Genomic DNA, 27,312 nt, shown 5'->3' with positions numbered 1-27,312 from the left:
CAAAGGTGCCGGCACGGCGGAACCAGCCGACCATTCAGTTTCGCGAGAAGGTACCTTTCCAAAGAGCAATGGCAGTCCCCTCCAGGCTTCCAGGGAGCGATTCCTTATCCTGGGGATCTGAAAGGCGACGGCTGGGCTGCCGGGCAAGGAAAGAAAGGTGGACGATGGCGCGTGCCACACGAGGGGTCACCACACGGAGGATCCTTTTATTTTGCAGAAGATCGGCCGAGCGCGTGACACGAGCGCGTCCACGTATTCCTTTCACCGGGAACAATGGGGTCGTGTCCGAAGGACGTATCACCTCACAGCCAAGGGTAACCGGCACCGGTAAATGATCCGTGAACGCAGCTGCGTGTGTCTTTCCGCGAAACTTTCTTCCTTCCATCGACAGATCCGCTGACTCTCGGTCCATTCACGAGGACCCGATTAAACAACAATATCTTGCGGCTTTGTAAGTAGAACAGATGCAATAAGCGTATACACAGTCCACCGAATGAACGTACTGGCTCGAATTATAGTTGATACGACTAAGAGAAACTGCTCGGTCAACTATATTTTCTCCATGATCGATAATATACAGTAGTCGACAAATATATGTGGAGACCATTTAAATCGGAATAACTTTTCTAATATTGGATCAGACGAATTTTTCTCAGATGTCAGACGGACTAGTAGGCTTGATAATGTATAAAGAAATTTTTGCAAAAATAGCGATTGATTGGAGTGACAATGAAAAATATAAAACGTCACTTTCATTAAATTTTTAATTTTAGCATATGAAAATTTAAACGATATATTTCTTAGGTCTCCGTAAGTTATTACATGCAGCCTGAGAAGTTCATCAGAATCGCTTGAAGCAGATATACAAGTGATAGGTGTATGTTTAAATAAACAACTTGGAAAATATGATTTTAAAATTCTTTTTATCTTTATTCGATTAGTATTTTTTTAAGCGAATTGTCTTACGCGAATTCTCTTACATTTTAAAAACTTCACATGTTTAATTTTAATAATAAGTCATTAATTGAGTTTCAGTATACTTCGATAAATATAATGTTAATTGTGCTTGAAAATAAACTAAAATCACAGTAATTGGTTACGCCACATTAATTGACTCCATTATCCCATTTATTGTTACAAAGACAATTGTAAGTACATCTTGCACAATATTAAAATAGAAGAAAGTCTCTATAGCTATCAACGATCATATAATCGAATAATTTGAATTCATCGTTTTTGAACTTACATAGCGTTCGAATTTTCCCGCGAGTGGCGCAGCAATCGCATTGCGAAAATCTGCGCGCTTCTTAGATAAAGGACGTTACCGCTAACGAAATAATTAGTGTTTTAATTGGGAAAAAACACATATTTAGTGATAAAAAAGTGCTCCACAACTTCGGAACATACTCTTCTACAAAATCTACCAAAAGGCACGAGTCGGCAATTACTCTTTAACGAAGAATATAGTCCAATCTCATGTCGACAATCATAACCGTTTGAGAACACCTGAACGTAACGGTGAGTCCCATCTTATTGTTATATATAATATAAAAGAAATCGTACAAGTACATCGAGGTACAAATTTAGATACAAAAATTACCGTATACGGTTATGTTCTTGCTTAGTTAGTATATGTAAGTTCGACAAATGAATCGAATTCTTATAATAGAAAAATTAATTTTGGACAGGTAACTCAAACGATGAGTATAAAATGTTTTATATTAACTGAAAACAGTTAATATAAAACTTTATATATTTACTTATTTTACTTATTTTATTTATGCGAAAAGGTATCTAATATTTAAAAATTATATAACCATACCTCAGTAATAGAGACCATATTATTGGTTGCCATGACAACCGATTCAAACAGACTTTCGGTGGGGATAAAAAGATAATTTATAGGCTACCGATCGGTAGAGTGTAAACATCACGAATCCAGCGATATTTATAATTCATTGAAACATGATATAAATATAATCGATATAATATACTCTATAGTATTAAAAATACTTTCTTTCCGACCAGCCTACCACCATTCGTTTTCGACTGTTGCAACGTACTATATCACAAGTAAGTTCTTTCCATATTTATTAACTGATTAAATTGACTTACAAATGTTTCGATCAGCAAGTCATTTATTTTAATTCAAACTTCAGGTGTCAGGAATACTTGTCATAGTATTACAAACCGGAATTAATAGATTTCAATTGAGTCCCATCTAATTCCCTTCTTCTGGCAGAATGTGACAAGATAATGCAAACAAAACAATCGGTCACATGTCCATACCTGCATTTTCATAGACCTGGTAAGATGATATTATGTCTAGTCAATAATCTGCGATATTCGGACCGACCAGAAAGCTGTTATTTATCCAATGGCATCAGGACCTCCCGATGCAAGAACCGTGAAATAAATTAGTCGATTCGACATGAATAGGCGGTGACGTTGGAGGCTCATTAATGGTCCATTCGGGGGTGCGGTATAGGGTGTCGCGCAACTGCATCGGGCCGCGCAATGAAGCTAGCGGCAAGGCCCAAGAAGCGGGGAGCCGCAACAACAAGTTGCAACCACCTGGCGAGGGTAAGGCCGGCCACCCAGTGGCCTCCAGGTGCTCTGGAAACCCCCTGCCCCGTCCAGCGTGCCTGCTGGTAATGGTAACGCGGACGCGTCACTGCCCAGCTAGGCCAGTAAACGTCAGACAACGCCAGTAAAGGCCAGAAAATGCCAGCAAAGGCCAGTAAACACCAGCGAAGACCAATAAAGCCAAAAGAGGCCAGCAAAGCTGGTAGAGGCCGGCAAAGTCGGGAAGGCCAGCAAAGACGATCGAGCCAGGAGCCGTACTGATCTTGAAGAGACGAGACGCGGGCCAGTCCGCTTCTCTTTTCCTCCGTCGCGTTTCCTTATCCTTCTCTCTCGCTGTGGCAGAGGGCAACGGTATCGTTCTGGAACACGCGCGAATCAACGTTCCAAAATCGATACGTACATCTGCCGCAACGTAGAGTCTATTGACTCCTCTCGCCGCTGCTCCGAGGCATCTCCAAGGCGACTCGGAGAGGATGGAACGCGCGTCCTGCTTTCCACGAAATTTGATAGGGAGACGGGCAACCAGCCCTCCTGGTTCAACCCTGTGCACGCCTCGTTTTATCGGCGTCGTACGGTTTAACGGCCGGCCCGGACCATTTCCGCGGCATTCGCCGGTAGTTACCGAAATTAGTGGACACCAACGTGGACGTTGGTTCCCCGCTTACTTCTGTTATGCAACCTCCCGCGATATTACCCCGGAATGGGAGGGGTCGCTGGGCATCGAAGACATCGGGACGGTGTAGAAATAATCGATACCCTTAGCAAATAATTCTCAAAGTGCCATTCGCTAGAATGGGGTTAGCTTTGCAAATTGAAAGCTAACTAACTAGTCTGGAGAGAGAAATGTGTTCTTTCAACCCCGGTACAATTGAGGACGCCGATAGGAGCTTCGAAAATTTGCTTCTTTGTACGCGCCCATGGACGCCCAGTAAATTTCATTGGAATATATTATTATCATTATTATTGAAAGAGTATGTAATACAGTTGATCAAATGCGCAATATATAAGCACGTTGTTCGCAGTATAGTTTACGATTGAACCATCATATGCCGTGTATACGTACATATATAAAAATCTGCCGTAGCCATAACGTGAACACCATCAGAACACTGGTCGGAGAGATATTCTTGAACTCGACGGCCTGCTTCGATATTCGGATGGACGTTTTACATGCCCTGTCGGGATCGTTTTGCGGCGGTCAAGCTTTCCGCGAGGATTCGCGGAGCATTTTGCGCGTGCAAGCGCTAGCGAAGTGTGTGCCAACGGGGAGAATCGAGCAAGAAGTTAGCAGTCAATTTTTATGGAACGCGGACAGCTGTAGGATCGTAAGTGCACCGCAGCGATAATTCTGTCGACCCGAACGCGTTGTTATCATGTTAATGCCTCGCTAGGCAAAGCCTTCGTCTCGATCTTTCGGTCATCGGCGAACCATTCCTGCCGCAGAAAATCAGCGTAAATCAAATTCTCCGACGCAGGCCATTCGCCGGTTAGCCAAAATCGAGGCCTCTCGATCTACTAGTCGGTGCGCGTGGACAATTAGTGCAAGACGATCGGCGAATTGCAGTGTCGATGGGTATTAATTTCCGAGATCGATGACGGCGTCACCCGATACCATCGTCTGCAAGGCACCATCCATCCAGCGAACTGTAAAAAGGGAATACGTATCCGTTCATCGGCGAGGAAAAATTGTAAGGGACGCATATTGGGCAGGACATTGAAATTATTTCATTCTACGGAGCCGATCTTAACGCCGTTATTAACCCTTTGCATTACAATTTCTTTCACAAATCATTGATTAATATTTGTTCCCGACTGACAAACTCTTCTGCGATCCAGATCATTTATATTTATTGTTCGACAATCTATGCTTCGATGCTTAAGAAGCTATTGATTTATTTTTCTCATTTTTATTCCTCATTTGATGAACATTCATACTTAGTAGACCACGTTCGAAATTTTCATAATCAGTCTGACACGATATTGTATGCCAAGGGGTTAAATATCTCATTAATATCGTCGCTCTAACAAATGAATTTCCCGGTATACGCGTGGATCGTATCTCTAGCGAGACCAACGAATCTCTGCTCTTGCATTCGACGAGGTATTTAAAATTGTTACTCCGAAGGGTAGAAATTCTGTTTTACAAACGAGACATCTCTTACGTTCTCACCAGCGTATCCCTTACAATTTCAGAAACGTGGCCGGCGGTCCAATCATCTCGGAGTAGGGTATAATCGAAACGTATCACCGCAATAACGGAGCAATTAAACCAAAAACGCTTCTCCGGTTATTTATCTATCGGTCCTAAACAAAACCGTCCCTTTCATGCCGTCTCTCCCCTACGCGTACAAGACAGACAGACAGTGAGTGTTACGTGTGGGGCAGAATTCGTTGGAGGGGGTTAGGGGCTAGACAGAGAACCAGGAGAGCGAGAGAAAAAGAGAGAGAGAGAGAGAGAGAGAGAAAACCGTAGAACGTGGTAGGGAGCTGGAGCAAGGAGGGGCGAGGGTAGAAGAGGAGAAACGGCCGGTTGGAGAGAGGGAGGCAGGGAGCTGGAGCGAGAGGGTGGGACACGGCGGAAGAGGGAGCGAGAGAGAGGGTGGGACGGTTGATGGCACAGGTCGCGGGGGTGGTTTCGAGACGTCGCGTTGCGGGGCATCGATTTCGGGCCAGGCCGATGGCATCGGCGGGGCATCGAGGGGGTGTCACGACGTGGTAAGCGCGTCGCGGCGCTGCTGCTGCCACTGGCGGCAAGCAGAAATCCAAGCGAGCGAGCGAGCGAGCGTGGCGAGGCGAGGCGAGGCGAGGCAAGCGAGGCGAGCAAGCGAGAACCGCTTCTATCGTTCTGGACTCGGGACACATTCTCCTGCGTAGCGAGGGCTCGACGAGAGCCCGACGAGAGAGAAAGAGCTCGCGTGCGCGCAGAGCGGAGAGAAGTTTGCGGCCGGCACGAACTCGCCACGGAGGTAGCCGAACCTAGCAGACCCGACGACGATAGACACTGCCGCGTCGCCGCGTCCCTCTGTCAGCTAGAACGCTGGCGGCGTTCACGTTTCGCAGGGGTACGGAGGCTTTTCAGCGTGTGTCCGGTCAGTATACGTTCAAGTGCCCGCGACGACGGATCTCCTAATCCTTCCGAGCAATTCTCTCCTTATCGATAGCGACTCTTCGCCGCCTATACTATCCTCTTCAGCGTATCTCTTTCTTTTTCAAATCGAAGGGAAAGATTGCGGGAGACAGCCGGGCGTCGGAAGAACCGCAAGAACGTCGGGAAGCGTCAACGGTCTCTGGACGGCGTGCGGCTCCGAATGCGAGGTGCAAGCGGATGCGCCGGTGCACCAGCAGCTGCAGCTGCCACTGCCGCTACTACCGCCACTGCTACCAGCAGACCGCCGGTGCTGCTGCTGTCGCCGCCGCTGCCTCTGCCGCTGCCACCGCTGGTGCTGCTGCCGCTGGCAGAGCCTCGCAGAGGTGTCCACCTCGTGGCAGTCGACACTTCCTACCGGACGGTGGTAGTGTCCAGGCGCGCTGGACACACGAGCTGCAGCCGGTCGCTGCTGCTGCTGCTGTCGTTGCTCATCGAGCGTAAGGATTAAGAGAGGCACGAGCAGGGGACGAAAGAGAAGGAGGAAGAAGAAGGTGGTCGCTCGGACGGTGCGGTCTCGTGTCGTCTCGTAACTCGTTGTTCGTAACTTCGTAACTCGTTACCGTCACGTTTCGTTATTTGTCGTATCGGTGTGTCTCGTCTGCGGGTAACTCGAGGTTCGCGAGCATCGTGCCCGTTCATTTGGTCCGAGTTGGTGGTTGGAATTTCTCGAGAAGCGAACCGAGGACGGAACGGTAGCCATAAAGGGCCGAGGAAAGGGGTTTCCTCGGGGTTGGAAGGAAAGAGTGCGACGAACCCTTCCTCCCTTCACGAGGCGCACCACTCTCGCATACTGACGCGCGACGTGTCGCCGGTAATATAGCGTGCGCGCTTTCGTTTAGAGGGTTTCTTCCCTCCGACAACGTCGTCGCCGTCGTGGTCGTTGTCGTCGTGGTCGAGGAAGAAGAGAAGCGTGCCGGGAGTACACGCGGTGGTGTCTCCTCTTCACCGTCGAGTTTCTTTTTTTCCGTCGACGCACGGGGTGGAATTTCGTGCGCCTTCCGCTTCAACCAGCGACACATCGCCACCGGTGCGCTGGGGGACACAGTGACAGACAGACAGGGAGAGAGAGACAGAGAAAGAGAGCGAGAGAGAAACAGGGAGAGAGAGAGTGAGAGGGAGAGAGAGAACGAGAGAGAGAGAGAAGGAACAGAGACGGAGACACACGCTTGGACGCGAATTTTTCGGAGATGGAAAGCGACATGAAAACACCGGAAATCTATACCGAGGCACAGTGAGAGCAGGAGAAGCAACGCGCTCGCGTGCTGTACGACCATAAACAAGAGCAGTGCGGACGCACACGACGGACCACGGGTCTCGAGCGGGTTGGTTTGAAATTCGAACGCTCCGCGGAACTGTTACGTGATTGTCTCTCCGCAGGGAGAGAAGAGTAGTGCGGCTGATACTGAACCTGCGACACAGGTAACGGAAACAGAAATACGCGTCGCGGATCGTCGAGAAAAGAAGGCCAGGGAGGAGAGAGAGAGAGAGAGCGAGAGAGAGAGAGAGAGAGAGAGAGAAGAGGAAGAGAAGGAGGAAGAAAACGAAGACGAAGACGTCGAAGGAGAAGAAGTGATTATTATTTGGTGTGCTGGTGGTGCTGGTACTCGGTGGAGCCAGGTCGTGGTGATGCCTCGCGGATCTGCTAGATCGCTGGGTGTCGTAGGTTCGGACGCCTTGGGTGCAGTCCCGGTCACGTACCAGGGTGTTGCGAGGAGGATACGCTGACGAGTGCAGCCCCTGGTGGCACGGCAGTCGTCGCTCCTGCAGGCCATGTATTACGGTCCGGTAATCGACCGTACCGGCAGCAGCTGCAGTGCCAGCGACCTTCAGCAGCCGCGATCACCACGTCGACGCGGTGCCGCGACGACCGGCGTCCTACCCGAGGACGCCGACTCCGAGGAGGAGCAGCATCTGTTCCACCGTCTATTCCAGCGAAGGGTCGAGGAGCCGGCGTACGTAGTCCTCGACGTCCAAACGCCAACGTGCACCGCACCGGCCGACCTCTGTCATGTTTCACGCGGCGGTTCATCCCGTGCCGGTCAAAGGCCAGGTAGAAGACGGCCCGGCGGGTACGCGGTCAGGATACTCGTGCTCGCCGCGGCCGCTGCCTTCCTCGCACTCGCCGTCTCACCGGGTGAGTACACCTTCTTCTTACTCTACCATCTCGATCCGATTCGAGATCTATCTCTATCCACGAATACGCCGAACATGTTTTAACGCAACCGCGATAATAGCATTGCTATCTATCCGCTTAGTCGATTTCTTGTGTAATTGCACGCGGTTGTTGACGATCCAGCAGGAACGGAGGTCTGCATTCATTGCAGAGGTTACGTATCGATGCCGGTGCACGCCGAGTAAGTCATCGGACTGGCCGACTGCCCCGCGAGACTCGTCAACTTGCTCGTTTATTAGCGTTTTTACGTCGAGCCAAGTTACCTCCAGCAGCTTGCAAATAAATTCTCACCGTGTACTCCGTGTACGGACTAGACGTTTGTTACGTAGATGTTCGTATTTCTTAATAGAGCTCGAATCTGCGAATGCTATTTACGCAGACAGGGAAAGGAAGCATTTAATTGGTCGCGATACGCGCGCGAATAAAATCGCGATCGAGCAGAGACTGAGAGAGAGAGAAAGAGAGAGAGAGAGAGAGAGAGAGAGAGGGAGACAGAGAGAGAGCGCGCTGGATTTCCGCAGTCGCGTCGGGAAAAGTCGAGTCAAGGGGTGAAAGGACGATTGTACCGCGATTACGTCTCCCGAAGTGGTTCTCCTTTCGGCGGGCAACCCTTCCCGTCAGACATCTGGAAGGATGATGTTCCTCGCGCTCGTCTAAGTGGGCGCTCACGGAAAGTAAACAGCGGGGGCCGACGCTCGCGAAAAAGACGAGAGAAATATTCGCGGCATGTTGGCGCCTGCACCGTGTCCACTCGGGCATGCAGATACGCGTATTATTAAAATGCTGCCCTGTTTCGCGACTCCCCGGCGATCCTCGTCCTGCCGAGCTTGACCACCGCGAGCCGGCTTCGCATAACAAAGCCGGCACACTGCGGTCCCCGTCCTCGCGAGAATGCTCGGGGATCCTAGTTGTCAAATTGGGTGAAATTCATTAGGAGGAACGTAGATAGGACGGAGCACTAATTGCGGATGATTCGCAGCCAGCGCTCGCACAGAACCTAGGCGTGTACATTCTGCTTTTTAGGTCGGCTTCTTACTCGAAGAACCACTCAAGCAAGTCTGACAGTGACCATATGACGCATTGCGTCAAAATCCAGTGCCGAGGTAACTGTTGCGCGAGATCCGCTCCGTTTGCCCGTTCTGTAAGCCTTCCGATCGATTCCTTTTCTTTTTCTCCACTCCCTCTCTCCCTCTCTCGCTTTATCTATCTATCTGTCTATCTGTCTCTGCTTCTCTCTCGTACGCACGCTCTCTTTCCTCTCTTTCTCTGTCCCTCTATTTTTCGCGTCAGTCCCTTCCGAATACGACCGCCCACGGTATTGTTTCGAACGAATGCCTGATGAGGAATCGATCTTCCGGTGGTCGCGTGGCTTTCTGCTCGTACATTACCCGAAACAGCAAAATATTTCGCTCTGATAGGCGGTTTTGCGAACCACGGGCTCGTTCGTGTGTTCGATTTTGTGCACTGGAAGCTACGAGTCGCTCTCCGTGGATGCGATCGATGCAAGGGCACGCTCGGTTTCTGCAAATCGTCTCAAGGGAAAATCAACTTCTCCCTTGCCGCAGAAATTCGAACGGGAAAATCCTCTCCGTTTATTGAAAATCACCTTCTACGATCCAGGAGAACGCTCTATCGTTATCATCGATCCTGCGCGAGAGTCTCGAACGGCACGCGGTGATCTATATTTATATAACAATCGCAGCATTTAATAATACACGCACGGTTGTTTCGGTTGCAATAGGATAGCGGAGCTGGTTACTGTGGGTTAACCATTTGCTGTGCCTTTGGCTTATTTTCCGGTTTAGTTAATTTTACATTTGTCGCATGTTCAATTCTTTAAAAGAATATCAAAGAATGTTAAAGGAATATCAAAGAATGTTAAAGGAATATCAAAGAATGTTAAAAGAATATCAAAGAATGCTAAATGAATGAAGAAAATGTAATGTCTTATTATGTTGGATATGAATATTGGTGCATCAATTTTGGAATCGCAGCGAATATAGTACAGAACAAGTTGCGACACGTGCATGCGAAAACGGAAGTAATATATTCTTGAAAAACAAAAGTTTATATATAGAAAAGGTTTTACATAGTCGCCGCGTCAGCGTGCCAAACTTTATTAACGTAGAATTCGGCGGGGCATCAAAAAACATTTGACAATTACAAAAATGATAAAAACATATTCATCAGAATTGATAGAAATAAATCACACTATTGAAACGACTGCGATAATAAAAACTCTACGCATTTAAATGAATTAAGTCTCGTCCCTATTACGAGTTGCGTATAACATTATCGCATAGTCAAACATTAAGTTAACCATAAATTAATTAACCTCTTCAGAGATCCTAACACACACGTGTACGTTTAGTTGTGGCTATCCTAAGTGCAAAGAAGATGATAAACGAAACCATCTGATAAAATCAAATAAATGAAAAATAAAGAAATTACGTAGATTTTTCGCTGTCATAAAAATTCATCCCTGAAGAGGGCAGCGATGCAACCTTGCTTCACTACCCCAATTCCAATGAATTTTTAACCACCGATTGGCCTGTACGGAGTCATTCGAGGAACACAGTCTCTCACGCGTTACGGGGGGCCTCCGCGATTGCAAATGAGACGATTTTGCCCCCCTCGGTGGGTTCTAGGGTTAATACAGCCTATAACCCGTGGAACAGGGATCAGTGTCCGGTTCACGGTGGTATTTCCCGTGGAAACGGCCCGGTCGGTATCGCGGGGCCCGTGTTTTCCTTGGTCCTCTCCCTGCTCCCCCCCGGATTCGTCTGTGACTCGTTCCGGTCGAAACGTGGCGTGTGGCCCGTAGACATCGCCGAGCCGCACCCACGCGCGCTATTTATCTCGTCGTCTGCCGAAGCCAAGTGCCAAGAGTGTATTTTTTCGCATACCGTGACCCCCTCCTCGGCCCTCCTCGGTCCTCCTGTCTCTCGATGTCTCTCGCTGTCTCTCCTTCTTTTTCCACGTCTCCCGTCTCTCGCCTCTCCCTGTCCAACCGCGTTCATTCTTCTTCTATTCGTCTATCCTGTCTATTTCCGTTCGGTCTCTCTATCCGCTTTCCATCTCGCCGAACCCCCCTTTCGCCGCCTCAGCCCCCCCTGTCGCCGCGCGTCTTTTCCATGATTTACAAGGAAACACGGGCCAGACGAAATAGTGTCGAAGGAAACGGTGTGCTGCCTACCCGGCACTTCTTAAATTTAGATATTTTCGAGCAGGAACTCCTCGGCCCCCCTCCCCCTCCCCCTCCCCCGTGCGATTTAGGAGCGCAGGGATGAAAGCGTGATAAAGCTTCTCTCTCTCTCTCTCTCTCTCTCTCTCTCTTTCTCTCTCTCTCGGATCGGCTCGTGGCCTTGGCGCGGAATCTTCTGTCTCAATGAGGCCCCGCGATCCAACAGCTTCTGCGTTTCCAGACTCTTTCGGTTATTTTTCCGTTCGAGAGATTTTTCTTTCAAAGCGTCGCCACCAACGTTGTTAGTGGAGAATTTTGTGCTTCGGGTGTAAGAGTGCAACGAATTGTCAAGCAAAGAATTTTATGACTTGGTCGTAAGGGTGCGACGAATTGTTAAAAGTTCTGTTCTCGTTCGGAAGCGACGATATGGAAAGTTTGTTACGGTGGGAAAGCCGACAGAGAGGACTGGAGGCCCAATTAGGAATCGTCGCCGCGATTTTATCTGGAAAATGGGAAGCTCGAATCATGGTACGATCTCTAGGCACGGTTCAGTAGTTCCGCGAACGTTGGCCAGCACGTGTCGCACCCACGTTGCGTCGCGATAGCGTGAGTGAAATGATTCTGGGAAATTCCTGCTTTCCGTGCTTCGGGGTTGTCACCCTGACGGTTCGAAAACTGTCGATTCTTCATCTTTGATTTTCTTATGGGATACTTCGAACGTCTCACGATTGAACGGGGAGTTTAAAGGGTATTACTTTATCAGAGAGTAACATTACCTTAAAGCTTCTTTCGTTTTTTCAAAAGCATATTTTTCAATCATCTAACATGTTAGTTATTTAATTTGTTATAAGCAGTTAAAGTTGATCTTTTGGGATTGAGGCAGCTGCTTTATCCTCAAAGTTTGACCATTTCTATTAAAATTTTTAAAAATACGAACGTTACATTTTAGACAATAATTTCGAGAGAATAACTTCATCTTTTTCTACAATTTTTATTCTTATATTGAAAACAATGCCGAAACTTACATTTACATTCTCTTAGAAATACTAAATATTTCATTCAGCCGATTTTTGTGTAAAATAAAAACGATCTGCGCCAATTGCAAGGAATAGAAGCTGAATAGCAAGTTCTTTCTGTCACTGATAATTCCAATAACACTTATTAATTCCTTCAATCTCTCTATCGTGTTAAATCCCAACTTCTCAGTCTCACCATAAATCCAAATCATTCCCAGCCTCCTAATTACCTTTAACAAAATTCTTTAAAACACTAGCTATTTTTTAATTATTTAAGACGGTGTCCACTGTCAGTGTTACCGTTTGTTTGTCGCTATTCCGTCGGAAGCATCGTGCCGCCTCTAGTTTCTTCTGGCAAATTCTCTTCATTATATAATTTTCGTGGAGACGTTCGACGCGGGATTAGCCGAGCGTTGTTATGTCTGGTCGGAAAACAATATTTCACAGGGGTCGTCCAGCAGAGCAGTGGAGAGTACACGGGCGAGGGAAATACCGAAAGAAACGCTGGAGAAACTGTGCGTTAGCGAACTATGAATAGCCCCAATTCCCTTCTTGTCGGTCATGTTCGACATTAGCATTGCGTAATCGAACGATCCTGATTATACCGGAGCAAGTCGATCGGCGAGCATGAGTTTCCCTTCTTCGCCCGAGTAAATGCGGACTTCTAAGAAAAACCTCGGATTTCTATGAGCGCCCGCTCGCATTCGACGGCCATAATTCTTTTACCGCGGAGGGTGAGTCAGAGACCGTCACACATCGTTCCCCAGTTCCCAATCTCTCTTTCTCTCTCGAGACACGAGCCTCTCGGCCGATTTTACTTTATCGTAAATTAGATCCCGCCGCCTGGCCGCTAGATCGATACCTATTCGTCACCGTTCCTTGTCGCGAGACCTCGATCTCTCCTCGTCTCTCTGTTTCCTCGCGGGAACCTTAATTGAGCCGTTCCGAGTACAGAAATTCCGACTTCGGCCGAGTCTCTCTCCTTAGATCGGAATCTCGCTTTTCGTGAACGAGATGACGCCGTTTAATGGCCAAACGTTGGCCAGGTATAAGATCATCGCGGCGACAAATTCGTCCGGATCTCGGAGATTTTACCATTGTTACTGTCCTCGTTTATTTATTGACTCTTCGTAACGCACGATTTTGGAGAAATTAATACTCCAAGTAGCGCATATTTTTTAATACGAAGGATGAAAGGTGAAAGCGTTTGTTTCGGTTATCTAACGCGAGATATTACTTCAGAATTAATATAAAATATCGAGCGACGTGATTCTTTTAATTATATTCAGTGTATATATTCACTCATAAGAAATTTTAACCTTTTATATAGCTGCATAAGTTGCACTAGTATGCCGTATAAAAAGTATTTTTGATTAACAGTCAAAATGGCATCGAGAGCAAATTATAAAAGTGTGATCTGATTAAAAATCGGAAATAGAACGTAATTAAATTAATAAAAATTAATAAAAATTATAAACGATACACGCCCATTCGTTAGTACCAAGCTAAGTTCACCGTCGCGATATAAATCCACACCTGATATCAATCCAGAGTGTGCTATACTACCCGTTTTATTTCATCGTTTTACGAACGATACTTGAAAATCCAGGAATACGGTAAATTCTCAATCGGTACTAAGCATTGCCGAGGAGGAAATCACAAGGGGTTTACTTTTCCGCAGCTTCGATGGCTGCCCGTTTATCGGTGAAAGCGCCGCGGCGTTAATTAATGCTGCCAATGAGGCCGCAGACGTTTCTCGTTTTGGAGCCAACTGACGGCGCCACCGCGGTGTAACTTTAAAATGGGACGAAGTTTACGCGGTAGCGCGTCGCCACGGGGTACTCCGCAGTTGTTTTGCGTCCATCATTCTGAAAAGTTTCCCGCGGCAGACACAGCCACTCGCAACCCCGCTCTCTCTCTCTCTCTCCCTCTCTCTCCCTCTCTCTCTCTCCTTCCGACCGCTAAAAAACCTGAAATTGTTTTCTCCGTTTCGGCCGCGGGGAAACGTTAAATCGTCGCTCGAGGCCCGTTTCGTCCGTCGCCCTCGCTAACGATCGATCACGGGCCCCCGATCTCGGAGAACTCGTGGAGAAACGCTTGCACAAACACACCGCGACTATTTTCTCTTTTGTTTTCACGCGAGCTTCCCTCATTTCGCTAAATATAAGCCGCTTGGCTCCCCGCGCGGGGGTGGTTTTCCACTCGGGCTTGGAACAGCGCGATATTCGATAAATTATTGCCACGACCCAACTGATTCTGATCGCGAACGACAATTCCAACGCGGTGTATAAATGTTTTATTTAATTAGCGCGCTGACCGCCTCCCAAAATTTTTTTTTAAATTACAATACTTGATTTGATCGAAGTAACTTATTTCTTTCAATAATGTAATTGCGTTTCGCGGAGCTCTGATAAGATTGAGATGTAGTAGATTATTGTAATAATTAATGTTTAAACAATTCTGAAACACATTGAATTTCGTTAAATGTTGTATTGATTAGTATTGTCGTGATTGGAAATAATTATTCTGCTGTTGTATCAGAAAGAACATAAATGAACACATCATATTTCATTAAATGTCATAATTAAGTTCAGTGTGATCGCGAGTAACGGATCTAGTATTTTAATCCAGGAAAATAGCAGAAGAGCTATAATTGCAGCGAGCTATATAATTGTGAAGAAATCTAATAATCCTAGTATTTTGACACGTTGCGCTAAATCGAATATTATATCGATCTATATAGTTTCAATCAAACTTATGAATCCGAGTCACTTAAAGAAACAATACATCGTCCTATATAATTACAATAAAATATATTAATCTAAGTATTTCAACACGTTGCATTTAATCAAACACTGCACCGTGCTACATACTCCAACATATTAATATAAATATTTGAACGGCCATAAAATAAACGCGTAGGAAATTAAGAAATAATTGCACTGTGAAATGGGCGGTGCTAATAGCTCGTGCCTAAGAAAATTAATGGTTTCTTTTAAAGCGCTTCCTAGGCAACGTAAAGGGAATAATAATACCTTGGGGAAGAAGCAGTAACTTGAATGGCCGTTGACATGAATATGAAAAGTTCTTACGCACCCGTATCTGGATCATTAACGACAGTTTAATATCTCCGAGTCGAAAGCCACCCCCAGCGTCGCACTCATCATTTATTGTTCGTACCGCCGGCGCGCCATTCGAAGCGAGCCACAAATGTTCCTTGTTCAGAAACTTTTCACGACACGTTTAAGGGCCGCCTTTGTGCGCTACCCGGCGCCAGACCAGCTAGCGGGACTGGTTTATTGTAATGGTTTCGCACATTTACAGTATGATCATTGTACTCTTCCATCGACCAGCATCTCCATTCCGCATGAAACGGCTGGACGGAGAATAATCAAATGGGTATAATTCACCGTGTCATAATAGGCGCGATTAGATACGGGGGCTGGTGTGAACGGGGCTTAATTTCGACGGGACCCGCGCGCCTCTCTCTCTCTCTCTCTCTCTCTCTCATAGACGGTATTCTCGATGCTCTGCAGTTTTCTTTCGGTCGGAGCATCGACGTTGCGGCATCGCGAAATTTTGGTATTTTCGTACACGGTACCACCGCCGCGACGAATCTAGAAACAATGGTCTCCGAGAGGAAAGATCGAACGTCCGCGGCTTTCTGGATTAGAATAGAACGGTATCGTCGACGAAGCGGAGCCACGTTCGACGGATATTCAAATCGAATTCGATCGCGGACGACCTCGAGCGGAGTCGTGTTCGTCTCGGATCGGTCTCTCGTTTCCAGCCGGGAGTTTCCCGCGCTCGGGTTTCGTCGGCGAAACGTATTCCGCCGTTATGTAATCGAATTCGTTTCGATTCGATTCGATCCGCGCCGAGCTCGCGAGCGCGCTCTCTCTCTCTCTCTCGCCATTCGGTTTTTGTCGTCGCGTCAGCAGCCGTCACGTCGAATTACTTAACTTTTCAGCGGCTCGTCGTCGTTTCCGTGACCGGCTCACGTGTTCGCGGCTATAATCCGAAACACGTCGATGTATCGTCGTGATCCGGCCGAGTCCATCGCGCGCGAAAAATCCGGGCCGTTCGAAACGGCCCGGTGGAAAAGAGTCGCGAGAGGGTTGGGCACGCGTGAAAGGAACGATCGATCGGAAATTGATTATCGAGGATTTCAAGGGCCCTGGTCTGAAGCGGTTCGAACGACTCGTCGCCGTCGACCGAGCGATTATAAAATTTCTGCCGGCGTCGGAGGGGGGAGGGCGGAACCGGGGCGCGTAACTTTTCCCGTGGCGATGTAGGGGGGGGGGGGGGGGGGAGGGGACCACTTTCTCTGAAAGGAGGCATTATCGTACCTGTCACCGCGGTTTCCATTCCCGTCCGAAGGGATCCGTTCTTTTCCATTGTCAGGCCTCCTCTCTGAACTGGTTTGAAAATACTGAAGGGCAACCCTTTCCCTCCCCGTACAAAAGACAGCGACCCAAATTCAGGACCTGGATTTCGTCGCCGGCGTTCACGCGACCTCGAAACCTGAACGCACGATGCACTCGACGACGAATGCGCGCGTAGCTGCGCGAGCCTCGTTCGCGGCGACCAAGCCCGGAAAAGTCGTCTCTCGTTCGATTCGCAGCGACGAGAGAACCATCGACGAATCCCCGAGAGAATTCTGCAAAAATCATCTCGGTCTTTATTCCGTCTTTCCGTGAATCTGAGGGGGGCGCCGAGCAAAAAGCGAGCGAATTCTCCCTGTTTCCCGGCGTTCCAAAAAGGCCCGCCACCCCATTAGCCCTTGCGTTAGGTCGCTAATCCCCGACACGGTGCTCCTCGATCCCAATTAGGCGGTAGTGATTCACGCGAAGCAGCCTTGAACCTTGTCCATTAATTAAATGACGCGAGTTTCGAGGGGGAAAGAAGCGGCGGACGCGTCGAGCGAGGGGTCGCCGGGGGTGTGGGGGATCAGGGCAGACACCTGCGAGCCGAAGAGCTCGAGAAATGGTCGAAAAATGGAGGACGACGGTGTATGACAGCTGGTGTCACGGGTGGTGGTCCGACCATGTGCTCTCTCGGTGCACGCTATCTCTCTTTTTCTCTCTATTCCTCGCCGTCGCTCTCCGTTCCTGCACCCTCTTTCGCGATTATCATGGAATAGGCGACGATTCGCTTGGCTATTGGCCACGTTGGTTATTGATTTCGTGATTAAGTTCGTTTCGCGGCTAGTAACAACAGAGATTACCGGAAGCTCGTTTCTCCGAGGAACACGGGCATCGACTTTCGGACGATAATCGCAACGATCACGTGACGGAGGCAGACGGACGTCCATTCCGTAATTGCCGAGCGCTCTCAGTCGCACGTTATGCGCATAGATATCGGCCGCCGTCCCTCCTGCTTTCCTACCGTCATACCGGCGATCGGAATTTATTCTACAGCGCTGTCAATGGCCACCGGCCTGGGAATCACGCCCGATTTAAAACCTGCCGGATCGTCGCGAGCCTCGGAAATCGGTCACCGAATAGTTCTGAGCAGTCTACAACAGATGCCGATTGCGCCCCGAGACCGCTCCGACTACTTCGCAACTTTTTTGTCGAAAAAAAGGTCAAGCTCCGGTTGACCTTGGGCGAATTTAAAGTAAAATCGTCTCCCGAACCGATCGCGTAGCTTCTACGATCGCGGTGGACCAAGCACTGCTTTCTGGTTGCACGGTTCTTGGCCGAAATCGAAATTCGCTGGTTGCCCTCCGGGGCACTGCCTTGGCCTCGTTGAAAGCGAGAGGAACGAGGCCACGCCTACTTACCGTGTTTTACCTAGAAGAATTCAATTTATTCTCCGCCGCCGGCTTTCTCTATTTTTCTCCGACTGCTCGAGTGAATTTCAAGCGTTGCCGACCTTGATGAAATTGCCGTAGAACCGACGGCGCGGTCTCTACAGTGCTATTTGATCAAGGGGTTGGTCGAGCGTGCACAGCTTATGGTCGTCGCAGTACTGGCAATCCAGATGCGGTCGCGATTCTAGGTGGCCATGCGATCGCGGCGTAGTTGAAGTTGCCAGCGGCGGTAGCGCGGCGATGATGGCAATGCTTCCGGTGGTGGTGGCGGCTGCGTTGGCGGCGGTGGAGGCGGTGGAGGTGGCGGCGGCGGCGGCGGTGGTGGCGGAGGGCGCTTCGACTGGTCGTTCTGGGAGGGTTGCATAATACACCGACCATCGAGCTGCCAGGGCGTTGACTTTGCACGGCATTACGTTTCTTACGCTTTGCTTCTCCCCCATTGCTAATATCGGTCCCGCTGCTCGTCTTTTTCGCTCGAGCCCCCGGATTACAGAACCGGGGCTCGCTCGACCGTGCTTTTCCTTTGATTACCACCGTCACCATTACCATCCAGTCTCGCCCAGACAGTCGGACAATTTGTCCCCGCGTTTATCCTTCGTCGTCGCTCCCGTCTCGTCGGGCGAAATTTCTTTATTTCAACCGAGTTACTACAACCCCTCCCTACACTCGGAACAAAGTTTCCCCTGTTTTCTTATATTCCCTTTTCATCCGCGCACTTTATCGGCTCTAGAGCCAGCATGTTGTCAAAGCGAAGAGGAACAGAGAGAATGAGAAAGAAAGAGAGAGAGAGAGAGAGAGAGAAAGAGCTGCTTTCAATTTCAACGCAGCTACAATACCGTCAGACAGTGAGTAACGTTACTGTTTGTCGAATAAGGGTTGGATAACCTGATGAGCAATAAGCTTTCAGGGCGTTGAATATCTGCAACGTGTTTCCGTCCGTCCGTTCGCCACCCCTCCCACGCCCGGCAGTGTCGTTGCTCCTGTTTGCACACCCTTAATGCACTTAGCCGATGCGAAAACACTCGGCACTATATTTCTGCCGAGCGACGAATTACGAGCTCGCACGAGTCGAATCATTTCTTCGGACGGCTTGGATAATCGCGGCTCGAAGCGCGCACGCCGAGGGAACCGCCGTTACACCACCGGCGATCCTGAATTCAGGCTTATTGATTGGAGATGACGGTGTGGTTTCTTTTATAGTACGCTGCCGCGAGACGGGACTAAATTTCCCTGGGCACGGCGTCGGAATCCTCGATGACCTCGCGTGACCCTCGGCTCCTCTTCGTCTCGCGGTACACCGCGGACAGAGACGGGAAGCTGGGCTCGGTCCCGTTGGTCTAGATTCGTCGTTTAAAAATCGTGCCGGGCCGCTTCAATTAGCCCGTTAAAAGCCTTTACCTCGGCCCAGATGTGGAAATCTTCGGGACAGGGGTGGCGCAGGCAGTTTCGCCGAAGCACAGTCCGAGATTCTTCTTAGTCGGATCACGGTGATTAAAAGTTCTTCGCTGGCCCGGTTTAATTCCCCCGAGGAGCGTAGTCCTTTTCAAACCGGGCGCTCTTTGAAGTTTCTCGGCCGTATAGTCTCCGTAGCCCTTCGGCGATATTATCCCGATGTCCGAATTTCGAAGTCGACCGAAAACGAGGCGAATAGCTGAGCCGGTCGCCGGGGACGGCCGGAGATACTGTGTGCGTCCGCTGTGAAAATGCAGCGGCCGGGGAGCGGAATCGATTCCATAAGTCTGCCACATCCGTTCGAGGGCGAACTGGTTCTGTCACGGGCCGCGAAACGTGATATCGCACGGTCGATTTGCAAGCTCGAAGGCGATTCGCAACCTCCGCGAAGTCAATGCCCCCCTCTGATTACGTTCCTTCTGGAAAAAGTGACCTGCGGCATGCTATCGAGCCAAAGATTGCTCCCGATCTTGGAGCAACTTCTGCTTCTACCAAATAGGGGTGGATCTCGCGGGTGTACAACCATGGATGGGGGATTATCATTACCATTTAAATTATTTTATAACTGTACTGTATATACAATAATCGAATAGCGACAATTTATTTATATCAATGCTTGGAAGTAATATTTTTGTCCATTTTTCTCGTAAAGTACCTTTATATAATAAAATAATTATATTAATATAATTATTTGTAATAGAAGATAAATTATTTTCATAGTAGTAATTAGAAGGAGTTGTAGTTTTAATATTGTTACCAAGCCTGTGAATGGGCACACAGAATGGATAGGGTTGAGACACTCACTGGCATCACGTGATCGTACGCACGACTTTGCGAGTTTCGTTGGGGCAGTAACATTAACTTCGTTATAGTGCATCATCAATTACGTTTAGAATTTTGAGCTTTATTTCGAATTATTGTTTATTCATTTAAAGTAGTATTATCTGTTAGGTTTCGATTTTTGAGACTTATTTAAAGTTTATGCATAGGTATCATAATGTACAATACGAACAGTAAAACATAATATCCAACATTAAGAAGAGACATACATAGTAGACATACGACTACAAAAGGTGAAGTTGCAAAGAAGACTTATATAATTTATTCGAAATTAGTATTGTGGGAATATGTCGAATTTAACCTTTATGATTGTTAGGTGCAATCTTACAAGTATTTGAAATGAATAAAATATCAATATTTATAAGATTAATACCACAATCACCGTATTTTGTTACACAGTCTTTCCCATTCATGAATACGCCTGACTCATTCAATACAGCCAATTAATGAATGGTACCAAATGAACTTTGAAAAACAATTAAAAACAAAAGCAAGCGCATGCTTACAGTAAGATCTTTCGTCCGTATCGAACGAAAGGATCGTATGCGTTCCATTCGAGGCAGTGCTCCCCCTGTATCCATAATTCTTTATTCGCTGTTTCGCAGATTCCACGGTAGCCCAAATGTCGTTGATCTCTCTCAAATCGGTAGATCGGTCCGACAGACTCGTGGTGTCATGAGTGTTCCATTAATTTGTCTAGCGCCGCTGAAAAAAGCGGCTGACAGTCTCTCGGATCCGTGGAGGGTCCCCGGGTGTCGCAGAAACGATCACGGATCGACTTGTGTGGCCTCCATTGAACAGGAGTGCCTAACTTTGGTGGTCCCGGGGAGGGGGAGTTGAGGGGGCAAAAAGTCCCCGGGAACCGTCTCCTCTCGCGCTCCTCGCACGGGCGAGGCACAATCGACCTTTATATGCCTCGGTGACCTCCGTATATATATGTCCTCGCCTGGATGTCATATTACTTATTGATACCGACGGAATCCGATGCGTGGCTGATATATTACAGAATGCGCCGACCCTCTTAAATGGAAGCAATATTGGCCGGCTGATTTGGCAGTGGATCAAGCTGGCGGTGAATCAACCGACGGTCCTTTGTGCCCGGCCCGAAGCGCCGCGCGCCGCGCCACGATTCGAATCCGAATTCCCCGATGGTGATGTCACGATTTCGATTGGCGAGGAGATCCGCGGCCGTGAGAACTCCGAAACCGAGCGGCGACCATACTCTCGGGCCCTTAGCGCCGCCACGATACAATTGACCCGACACGCCGCGGCGCGGTGCGTCCCGTCCCCAAGGTACCAACCAGAACAGCCATTTTCAAGCCGAAGTCGTCTCGGCCTTGAAAACAACCGATTTCCTATAGCTACTTTTCCATGCGACATCATCTTAATATGCTCATTAAACTCGACCGGGTTCGATCTAATCATATGCTGAAATAGTTCTATAAAAGTTTTCTGATGGAGGCAAGTGGGAGCCGATTTACTGTGGGTTACAATCGATTCGCCTTTGGAATCTTTTCAGGTATAATTAATTTTATATTTATCGACTGAGAGTCTTTTAAGTCTTTTTTCTTTTTTATTTTGTTCATTTTGTAATAAAAAGATTTAATACGTCTAGTTCGATAAGTATAAAGTTAATTGTATCCGTAATTAAGCCAAAGGCACAGCAATCGCACACCCCATACCGGTTCCACTACCACCCTATTGCTGTATATTTTCAAAGCAGAGATAATTTTTAAAACGCAGTAGCTCTAAGAAATATATTACACTTTTTTCAAAGAAGAGGAAATGTTATTTACCGGATTCAATGGAAGAAATAGAAGGGTATTTTCAAGCGGGTGATTTTCAGCAATTTTCTCCGCACGAACGGCTTTCAGTAGTTTAAGGGACGCCCTCCGATGCATTGCTACATATCTTCTGAAGTAGAAGAAATTTCGTCTGATCGATCGAAGTACTCCGCGGAGGAAACGCTGGAGGAAAATGGTGGTGTGCCGGGGCGGCGATCGGTGGAAGCCGAAGCCTAATTGCTTCATCCCTCGGAGATGGTCCCTCGAGGGGCGAATAATATTTGAACGAAAAGAAATTGCATAGGTGAGGCAGCTAGAGTCGAGTGACCTCCTGCCCCCGGCCTATCGCCCCTTATATCCACCGTTCTCCTCGTGGCACCCTCGTGGCACACGCCCCTCTCCGCCTTGCCACCGCCGCTGCTGCCACGTCCCCGTCCCGTCCCCGTCCCCGGCCCCGGCCCCCGCAAGCCCAGCTTTTTCTCGGGGGTTCATCGATCGCCCCCAATCACCCACACCTGCCATCTTGCCTCTCTCTATCCCCTTAAAAGCCCGAAAGCTTTCTTACCTCCTCGACTCCTCGTTTTCTTTCTCTTGATTCGCTTTTTCTTCTCGCTGCTCCGCCACCTCGGAGGGCTTTATCGGTTGCTCGCGAACTCTGGTCATCGCCACCCTTCCCCCCCCCCCTCCCTTCTCCCGTCAGCCTCGGCTCGAATTTCGAATTTTCAATCCCCGCGTTCAGTTCCTGTCGCAGGAATTCGATCCGGCGCGTTGACTTCTTCGAGCCAAGCGATCCGAATTTTTCGAATACGTCCGATCCGAATTTGTTCAACACCGTAAAGGTTATTTTTAGACTTCTCTTTAGCAGCAAGAATAAACGTGACGATGCTCGGTGATTTTCCATATTTTATCATGTAATTTCTGAGCAGGGCAAAGGTTGTATTTTTTTTTATTTTAGCTAGTTGTTACGAATAAATGCGCCTCGTTCTATAGGGGTGGTCGAATAGTTCTTCGTACGTAAATACTGTATCGATGATTTCTTGAAATTTTCAAACGTCGCGTTCTTTTTTATCAAATTGCTACGACTGCATATCCTTCATGAAATCATATTTGCGATATAAAAAAATCCTCGGCTCGCAGAAAAATGTATTCTTTAATTAAAAGAAAATTCTCTTAAATCGATGGTTCGGTCTTCGAGATATTGTTGTCGAACCAGTTCGAACAAACTTAAAAGACAGTAACATCGATAATTTTCATAACCTTGAAATCTAGTTTTAACTATATATTCTCGAGTCGATTTCTCGAGATATTCTCTAAATCTGCAAGACGAATTGCAAGGGAAATCGATTCTTTCAGAATTCTATACCGTAACCTTAATTCGATGTACTTGGTAGTGAGACATCGAGATCTAATAAAGGAAACAACGTTCTGGAGTGTTTGAATTATATTCTCAAATTTTTTGGGTCTTGATAGCAGTGTTAGCTCCGAGTGACGGCTATTTGAAAATTGAGCTGGGTCTGAATGGCCCAGCATAACGCACGCGTTTAGAAAATGTGAGGACGGTGAGTTAATCAAATATGGTCCTCAGACGTTGCTTTGTAGCGGCAATTACTCGCGCCCCGTTGAATATTGAAAAGCTCAAACTTGATCTACGTTTGAAGCTTTCATCGGAGAGAATTTCTCCATGGTGAAAGAGTTCTCGTGTTCGGATTAATGGTGCTCGTTAACGCAGGAAAATTTCTTTTAATTGTTGCCAGGTATTTTTAGCCGTTGCTCTGTTTGCGCTAGGGAAACAATCGGTGTTTGAACTTTGACTCGTGTAGGCTGCGCGCTTTCCCGTCCCCCCTCTACCTCTCCCTCTCTCTCTCTTTCTCTCACCGTTTTCCACATTCTTTCAGTTTCTCGAGCACCATCTCGGCCTCGGTTCTAGTCTCTTTATCTTCCGCAAACACAAACTTTCATTCCACGGCTTTGTTCTCTTCATCCCTTATTCCATTCCCGGATCAGTCGACCGTAATTCCTCCTCACTTTCCATCGAAATTAGTTTCCCTCTCCACACCTTTCGCAAGAACAATCGCGCCGCAAATTGTCTCCCCGGCTGTACCAATTACTTTGATTCGTTCTCGGTATCATGCTCGCAATGAACACATTCTAAGCGTCCTCTGATTTTCTTATTTTCACATTTATCGTGGTACTCGGAAATATAAGCGACACATGTTTTTTTTTAATAACGCCGGTAATTCGGTTTAAAGGGGTGGAAAGCACCCCCGAAGCGAAAAATAATTGTCACGGAAATTAAAATTCTAGAATACGATTACACATAAACTATTTGATTTATATCGACAATTATCGTATGAACCTGTCGCTTATCTGAGATTATTCAATTATTGGAGTCGATCTCACGGGGTTGATAGTAACATAAATTCGATATTGGGGAATCGGAATGTTCGTTGAACTAACGGCACAGGAGAACATGTACCGATACAAAAGTAATAACTGGAAAATATAAAGTGGAAGATTAAAAAACTGTTATTACTAGTTCCATACCGATATTATTTAACAATTCATTTCAAGAAATTTTAAATTAAAAGAATCATTATTTACTTACGATCGATGTCGTTTCATATCTTCAATTTCTGTTCCAATTTTACAAATGCAATTTTGCAACACGTGGCGTACAGGTCAAAATTAGTCTAGTGTCCCGATACTTTCGCGAAAATAAAATGAACGGAGCGGAGCAGATATCTAGCGATATTTGCCTTCACTTTCCAGCGAAGAAGGCACTCTTAACCCCTTGCACTATAATAACGAGTCACACTCGTGACAAAGCTTTCATGTAAGATCTACTAAATATGAATATTATTGATTTCTTCTAAATCGAAATCAAATTGAGTTCTTCTGTTATCAAACTTTAGAAACGAAACTAAATAAAGACAATAAAAAAAAAAACAAAAATAATATGGTCCTATTAAAAAAATATATCAAAGACAAATAAGTGTCCATCAAGGCAACGTGTAAGTACTCGTAGTGCAAGGGGTTAAGAAGTTCCTAATACCATAGCTTGGCGAGAAAGTGTTGCAAAGCGAAGGTGGTAACGATCGAGAGATTGAAGACGATCGCCGGTGATTGCCGAAATCGAAGCCGGCCGATCGCCGGCCCTAGGTGGCGGCGGGGACTATTAATGGTTGTCGCGGCTGCGAACAGCAATTGCCGTTAATTACTCGGGCACGCATCCTCGGCAATTGAGGCTCGTTTCTGCGCCACCCTTCGAGTTCACCACCGTGCCACCGCGCTCTCCAACACACTTCGCTCCGAATCACACGCATTTGGTAAGGTCACGGTCACAGCAGCGGCATCGACAGTGGCAGCAGCAGTGGCAGCAGCAGCAGCAGCAGCAGCGAGCTTCAGAAATTTCAGTCTGCGGCTGACTCTGTGCCTATACGGCCGCGCCACTCCATTCCAACCCAATTCCTTTTCTTTCATAAGTCCCCCACCTCCCCCGTAACACAGCCCCTGGACGATTTCCAACTGGCTCGGCGGAAATTCATTTTCATGGAGGGGGCGCCAGTCCCTTGAAAATACGGAAATGGAAGTGACCAGTCGAATAGCCCCCTTTCGTAACTTCCTACTAACGATCAAGCGGCTTCATTATTTTTAACCGATGTGTCACGATGCCCCTGATTGGAAATATATATATACAGGGCGTCCCAAAAGTCAACGCAGTCAGGAAATGAGGAGTTCCTCGGATCATTTAAAACAACCTTTTCCTTTGCGAGAATGCAATTCGCGGATTATTTAATGAGTTATTAACAATAAAAACAGCGACCAATGAGAAGGGACATCAGCTAACGCGAGGTGGCCCAGTAAAGGAGCGAACGAAGCACGGTTCTACTCATTGGCTTCGTACCTGGGATCAGGAGTGCTGGACTCTCATTGGCCAGCGTTTTTCGTGAATAGCTCGTTAACGATGCTTCGGGAAAAATTGCTTTCCAATACCTCAGGAACTTCACATTTTCAAATTGTTAGACATTTTTGGGCACCCCGTGTTATATCCCGATAATTTCCAGCTCGGACTTGGCTCACGAGGTTGTTTTGTTGGAAACGCCTAGAGCCAGGTGTTTGTATGGCACGAATTGAATTAATTATCGCAGGAAGGAACTGGTGATCGACTTTGCATGTGAAATATGCAGAACGTTGTGCGTTCCCGGGACGAGGACGGTCAACGAGCGGGCGAGCGAGTGAGAGAAAGAAAAAGAGAGAGAGAGAGAGAGGGAGAGCGAGAAAAAGAGAAAGAAAAATAGGGAAAGAGAGAGAAACTGGAAAAAGTATTTTGCAGTCGGGAGGATCGCATTTGTACACACCGGGTCTGGTTCCCAAGTGAACGAGTTTTCCTCGATTGTGATTCAATGAGCCGATGACGAAGGAAAATAAAATTATCGCGGACAGACCCGTCGACAATTATGCAATGCGTGACATAGAAATCGATTCGTAACGATTCCAGACCTCGATCGGTGTATTGATATGCGATCACGATGGTGGGGAGTGAAACGGAAACGTTACGGGGCCGTGATAAGCGTTAATGCCTGCTCGGGCTGGTTCCACGGTGTTTCACACAGTTCTGTTCGCCGATGGGGGTAGCAGCAGATTTACATTTCGACGCGATAACGCGCTCGGTATCTTCGTTCGGTAACGCGCGGTTAGATATGCGCGAAAGTTTTCATTAAAAGTTGCTAGTTACGCGGACACTTGGGGGTCACGATCGAACGGCCGTGCGATTTGTAAACTCGGCCTACTATCAGTGTATGGCTCGCGGAAGTCGTACCTCCGCCGAACTACGAACGCAATTACAAATATAAAACGAGCCCTGAAACTAACTATAATAAGCTGGCGACACCCGTGGAAATCGGCGGACCAAAAGAATCTGCTTCGTCGTAAATAATAATCGAATAACGACAGATTCCTCGTGGTGGCGAATGGACACGATGAATATTTCCGTTAGCTCGTTAGCGTCTCGGAGGCATTTTAGCGGTTGGGAAATATGGTGTTCGAACGGGAAGGTTGGGAAGTTGTGTGTCCAGATGCAATCGGAATGGGCGACGAGCACTTCCGGTCGCGGTATTCGGCGGTTCGTGATACTATATATGGCTCTTGTCCGTCACGCTGCGACGGATACGACGCACGCAATTTTCTAGGTCGACACGGCGCAGCAGGGAAGGTCAGGATTGGTTCAAGTCCAAGCGAGCGATCGTCGTGGCCGTCGGCGTCGACGGCAACGCGTTCACCTCGTCGCTAGTCGATCTATAATTAGCGAATTTCC

The 27,312-nt window shown here is 47.6% G+C and overlaps 1 protein-coding gene across 3 annotated transcripts in view; it reads left to right on the top strand.

Moving 5' to 3' along the window:
• Nucleotides 1–5,538: 5,538 nt before the first annotated feature.
• The window catches only part of LOC144469837 (protein kinase C-binding protein NELL1), an 86,845-nt gene continuing 65,071 nt past the window's right edge, over nt 5,539–27,312 (top strand). For 2 of the 3 annotated variants that reach the window (XM_078180514.1, XM_078180511.1), the window contains exons 1-2: nt 5,539–5,675; nt 5,807–7,868. In XM_078180514.1, coding sequence (XP_078036640.1) covers nt 7,505–7,868 — 364 coding nt within the window. In that variant the 5' untranslated portion in view covers nt 5,539–5,675; nt 5,807–7,504. Of the gene's footprint in view, nt 5,676–5,723; nt 7,869–27,312 lie in introns of those variants that run through there. The other variant, XM_078180513.1, reaches the window with a different exon arrangement.

Source organism: Augochlora pura, chromosome 5 (assembly GCF_028453695.1).
Source record: "Augochlora pura isolate Apur16 chromosome 5, APUR_v2.2.1, whole genome shotgun sequence".
NCBI classification, from domain to species: Eukaryota; Metazoa; Arthropoda; class Insecta; order Hymenoptera; family Halictidae; genus Augochlora; species Augochlora pura.
Note: the sequence above shows the minus strand (reverse complement) of the source record. Positions and strands in the feature narration are given on the sequence as shown.